At 32.7% G+C, this 5,687-nt stretch overlaps 1 protein-coding gene across 1 annotated transcript in view; it reads left to right on the forward strand.

The window, feature by feature from the left end:
• LOC111385467 (desumoylating isopeptidase 2-like) overlaps positions 1-974 on the forward strand; it is a 6,643-nt gene extending 5,669 nt beyond the window's left edge. The window contains exon 2 of the mRNA XM_023009856.1: positions 518-974. Coding sequence (XP_022865624.1) covers positions 518-756 — 239 coding nt within the window. The 3' untranslated portion in view covers positions 757-974. The remainder of the gene's footprint in view (positions 1-517) is intronic.
• Positions 975-5,687: the final 4,713 nt, after the last annotated feature.

Consider the following 5,687-nt stretch of genomic DNA (forward strand, 5'->3'; position numbering starts at 1 on the left):
CGCCATGACTCTTATTAGTCTTTACTTAAGGATGATATATTAAGTGACCAATGTATGATGGATTTTAGCTAATGGTATGCGCATTATGTTATATACCACATAACAAAACAATATTACACGGGCCAAGTGGGAGAATGTAAAACCAATTATTTGTGGCCCATGTAATATTAAAGAATTAATTTAAGGTGATTAATATTACTAAAATCCTATTGGCCCAATTGAGAAATGGTAGTTTTATAATTGTCTACTTTGATGGAAAGTTGAGAGTTTTATGGCACAAAATGAGACTGCCTCTCTCTGCCTATAAATGTGAATGAAATCCATCAATTAATTTATTCAATAAAAGAGAGGAAAAGTGAGAGAACGGTTTCATTAATTTTAACAGTTTATTATTTTACAGATCTAAAATTCTCAATTATTGCCATGGATCAAGGTATGTTTTCTTGATCAATTAAATTCATATGTGAAAATCATGAATTCCAAAGATCTTGGCATTAGGGTTTAATGTCTTACATAAATAGGTTTGCCGATGTCGGAGATACTGCCTGTGAAGCAGTACGAACGCTGCATAAAACCAAGGATGAAATGTTATCTGCTGGAAAGGAGGCGTATAAGAATGCCATCGATACGGCCATTAAGACTCCCAAGTCTCTTATCAGTTTAAGCAAAGGTAATCGACTTCGAACAGAGCAATTTAAACCAAAGTTCTTTGCTGGAAGAATTGCCGGACCAGATGAAGAAACCAGCAAGAAATAAACATCAGGGGCCGGAACTTAACCGGGCCATGACCATGTAGAATGATGGCCTAGTCATATCGTAGTATATTCGAGTCCTAGCTCTATCTTCATGTGTATCTTTCTCTGTGTCTTTGTCTTTGTCTGTGTCTGTGCCCTTGTATGGTTTGTTATTTGATTTCCTCTTACCTAACTGCCTATTTCTCTTATTTGAGTGCTGCGTAATGCATTATTGTATTATATTACTGTTATTGTAGCTTCATCGCCTTTTTCTCCTCAAAACTGCTGATAATTTTCTTTGATCAACCTTCTCTACCACCAAATAGTTTAATAAAATTGTTAGACTAATTTATCAAAAAACTTAATAGATCGGTTAAAGTGAATACAAGTAGTTTACTCAAAAAGGCTATTAGACGAAATTTTGGAAAAAGTGAATAATGAATAAATAAAATAAATAGGAAAGGAAAATGCTACTTTACCATATTCTTTGACCTGCGGAATGACCGTGTAAGCAATATATTAAAATAATCAATAATAATTCTTTGACCTTGTTTCTCATTGTTTAAAGCCTTTATTGTTACTTACTACAAAATAAGAAAACAAAAATTAAACCCCCAAAAATTATACCTCACAGTCAATCCTTAAAAAACCCACATATTCGAACTTGCTTCCAATGACGAAGATGAGTACAGGTCTGGTGCAGCAAGAACGAGGGGTACAAATGCCGTCTTTTCGTGCCGGTGTCGAAGGGAGTGAGTTAATCTGTGCCGACGCTTGAGGGTTTTAATTTGGTAGATTTGGAGGAAACCGATTTCGTCTTGGGAGGGGCAGTGAGATATGGGATTTGAGTTATTGGGCCGGATCCTTGTTTGGTTTATTAATTTTCTGTCTTTTATTAATTTTTATTTTTTTTTATTTTTTATTTTTTTTAAAATTTAAGGGAAAGGAAAATGCTACTTTCCATGTCAGCAGGTCAAGGTTTCTGTTAAGGGTTTCTGTCACCATAGCGCGGTCGAGAAATTTGACTTAGTGGGGCCTTGTCCACTTCGACTGATTCAGCTGCAGTTTTCTCGTCGTGAAAGAAGTAAAGAAATGAAAGCTGAGGGTTAAACCACCCATGAGGGAGAGTTACTAGCATCTATGCTCTAAGATGAAACACGCAGTATATGGAAAATATTTTGATTGCTTGTCTTATTGAGCCTTGTGCATATTGATTGTGAATTTATAAAGTCTGCATGCAATAGAATTTAGTGATTTAAAAAGTCCTAGTAGCTATCCAATGAATAGTGGAGTGTTTGACAAAAAAAAGAAAAAAATACATTTGAATCTTCTAAAATAACTCAAAATTCTGCAAACTCAAAATTCTGCAGTCTCCTAAACTAACTTGAGATTCTACAGATTTTGCTCACCTAATTGTTGACTTAGCTCAAATACTCTAACACTCCCTTGTAAACTGATGGGGAGATTAGTCACCAACAATTTGGAACATAGATATTGAAATCGGTTGGCAGTGTGTCCTTTTGTAAAGGCATTTGCAATATGAACATTTGTAGTGATATACTTGACTGTAATATCGTTAACTACAACATTTTCTCCGATAAAATGATAATCAATTTCCATATTCTTTGTTGTAATAAATTAGGGAAAAAACAAACTTTTTCTTTTTTGGTCCAAAAGGTTGGGGGTCATGTGACCCCTCTCTCCGCCAACCAATGCGTTCACGATATGGATACATCAAGTTTTTGCCAATGGGAGAGTGTAAACCTCAATGGCAGTGTGATGTCAGAATAATTCTAAATATGGACTTCCCATTTAATTATAAATTTTACGGGTTAGATGTATAGCTCATAATAATCCTGGGATTAAGCCCAACATATTAAGTGATCAATTGAGCCGTTTTACACCCGGCGGATTATATTTTATATAATGTAGTAATTTAAGTATATGGACCAAAAACATATGTAAGCCCTAATTAGGGTTGAAGTCGTTAATGAGACGGCTTAATAAATTCCTATAAAAAAGCTAGGTCCCTTCTCATCTCTATATTGTTTTATTGACTTGTTCAATTGACTGCTAATACTTTGTGAGGAGCGATGAGTTGAATATCTGGCTGTTAATATTCATATCGACAATGTCTTCTGTAGTAAAATGACCCATTTATCGTGATCCAATTCCTTTTTTCGCTCGCAGCCTTGCCTTCTGATCAAAATCCGGAATAGGCCCACAAGACTCAACTGCGCAAACCCCCGGCCCGCACCCTCGTATTGTTAAAATCAACAATTAATATCAAAGCTTACATGCTAAAATAAGAATCCTTCATAAAATAGCTTTATTTTTTCAATTCCCACCTTTGAATTACAAATAATAGAAAACCAAATTCTCGTTGTCGATATCCCAATATGCTTCAATCTATATATATATATATATATATATTTAGCATGTAATTCTGTGAACATTCAATTCCCTTGCCGCTCTCCCTTCTCCATAGTCAACATTCCTTTTGAGGAAGAACTTAAAATAAATAAATAAATAAAATAATAATAATAATAATAATAATTAAGGAAAATAATGTGCGGGATGTTCGCATATTTGAATTTTAGGGGGTGTTTGATAGACATTTTTATGTAAAAATGTATTTTAGAATGATAAATTGATGTGAAATGTGTAGTTAAAAAATAAGTAAAATTTTTTTATTTACGTGTAACATTATTTTAATAAAGAATGTGTGGTTGAAAAAAAGAGAGAGAAAAATACATTTTGAAAAAAATGACTACCAAACGGGGCCTTAATGTCAGTGGAGAGAGGCATTATATTTTGTCCCTCATCAAATCTGTATACCATGATGTTGATGCTAGGGATTTAAATTTAGAAGAATCATTCTCGATTCATACTGTGTATCGATTTTATACATGATTTTTGATGCATTGCCTATTTGGTGGTTCCTGTCCCTGGGCGTTGACAGCCACGGTCTTGTTGCTGTGTTCGCGGTTTATGATAATGGCAACATCACTTGTTGCGCGAGGCTATCTATTTGATGTTTCCTCCCGGTGTTGACAGCTTAGAAATAAATAAATAAAGGTTTTTTTTGCAAAATCAGTTGAACGGAAGTGGGGACCTAGGTTTTAAACAGTTATATTATGGCCCCCACATGCAATTAAGGAGAAAGGGTCTGTTCGCAATTTTAAAATGGAATGACCTATTATGTAGTTTCCAAAATTGTAACGTTCCTTTATAATTTCAAAATCAGGGGGCAAATTTGCAATTTTCAAAAGTGTTTGGAATCCAAATTTTAAATGGTTTTGAATTAGACTTTCAAATGGGCTTGGGCCAAAATTTTGAATTTTGACAAAAAATAAAATAAAATTGATTGACGATTTTTATATTTTCATTAAAATGTTTATATATTTAAATGTTGCTATTATTTGTCCGTTTAAATTTCAACTTTCATATATTAAAATTTTGTGGCCAATTTTATCTCTCAATCACATATGCATTTTGCATTTCATCGATTGATGATTATGATTTGTTATATAATTATTGTTTTGCAATTGAATTTGAAATAAAAATAGGTGATAAATGCCAAAGTGGCACGTTCGTTGTTATTTATTCGATTTTCTCTAAAAAAAAATTGAGAGACTTTAGCATCATAACTTTAAAATATTTCATATAGTATATTGCCAAAGGTGTTATTATATTTGATGTTTTGAAAAATGGCATAAGGCAATTAACGAGTTTACCTTAGTCTAGTAATCACCTTCTGTCCAATGGAATTTGTATTTCAAAAACCAATGTGGTTTTATTAACTAGTTTCATGATGTGTTTTAAGAGTATTTACAGCGTATTGTATTGTCATCTCAAATGTAACTTTATGATGATGCATCTAGGCTTTTACCGTAATAAGATTCATATGGTTTTGACTTTAATTACATATTATCTAATTAATAGCCCATGTTGATTAGATGAATATGTTATCATCCGTTGACTGCATGCATTATGTTTAGATGATATTAAATATGATATTTTATGTTTTCACAATTTATAATGCCTCATCTCTTTCGAGTCAATTATCTATTATTAAACCTTGACTGGAAATAATTATGTAAAATGAAAATAGGATGTAAAAATAGCACTTGAATTTTTGGGCTTGAATTTTACAATGAAGAAAAAGCTTTTGAAACTCTTAGATAAGAGCATTCTTGAATATGTAGCTGAATATGAAAAGTGGAAAAAGGTCAACTAACTTTATTTGGAAATTATTAAGTTCTCTATAACTGATTCCACTATGAATGCTATTCCAAATAATGAAAATGCCAAAAGTTTTATGGATACCATAAGAGAGAAATTTGTTGAGTTTGATGAAGCTGTAACTGGATATGTGCTGGACAAAACAATGGATATGAGATGTGATGATACAAGTGGAATTAGAGAGCATGTTATGAAGATGATAAATATATCATCCAAGCTAAAGACTCCTAAAATTCCCATTCCGGAGCCGATCCTAGTCTGTCATGTTTTAAATAGCCTTCTTAGCTAATTCAATCAACTTAAGGTAGCTTACAATGCTCAGCGAGATAAATGAGATTTAGATGACCTTATTGCAGTATGTGCTTAAGAGGATTATAGAATGCAGCGTAAGATTGTTGAAACTGTACAACTAGCTTTTCAACCATCACAGAACAAGGGATCTTCTTATAACCATAAATCTAAATTTCGTAAAGGTAATAAGTCACATCAAAATCAGCAGAATAAAAATTTTGGATGTTAGACTTCTGTGGTCCTAAAGGAACTATAAAGAAAATTGATTAATTCAAGTTCGACAAAAAGAAAGGTTACTGGCAGAAAAATTGTTTTAAGTTTAATATTTGGTTAGAGAAAAAAAGTGTTTTGTAGGTATCTTGTTGTCCGTAGTTTATTTTGAGTCTTCCTTTGTATACGTGCTTTTGAATTCTTGGT

The sequence above is a fragment of the Olea europaea genome, unplaced genomic scaffold, assembly GCF_002742605.1.
Source record: "Olea europaea var. sylvestris unplaced genomic scaffold, O_europaea_v1 scaffold317, whole genome shotgun sequence".
NCBI classification, from domain to species: domain Eukaryota; kingdom Viridiplantae; phylum Streptophyta; class Magnoliopsida; order Lamiales; family Oleaceae; genus Olea; species Olea europaea.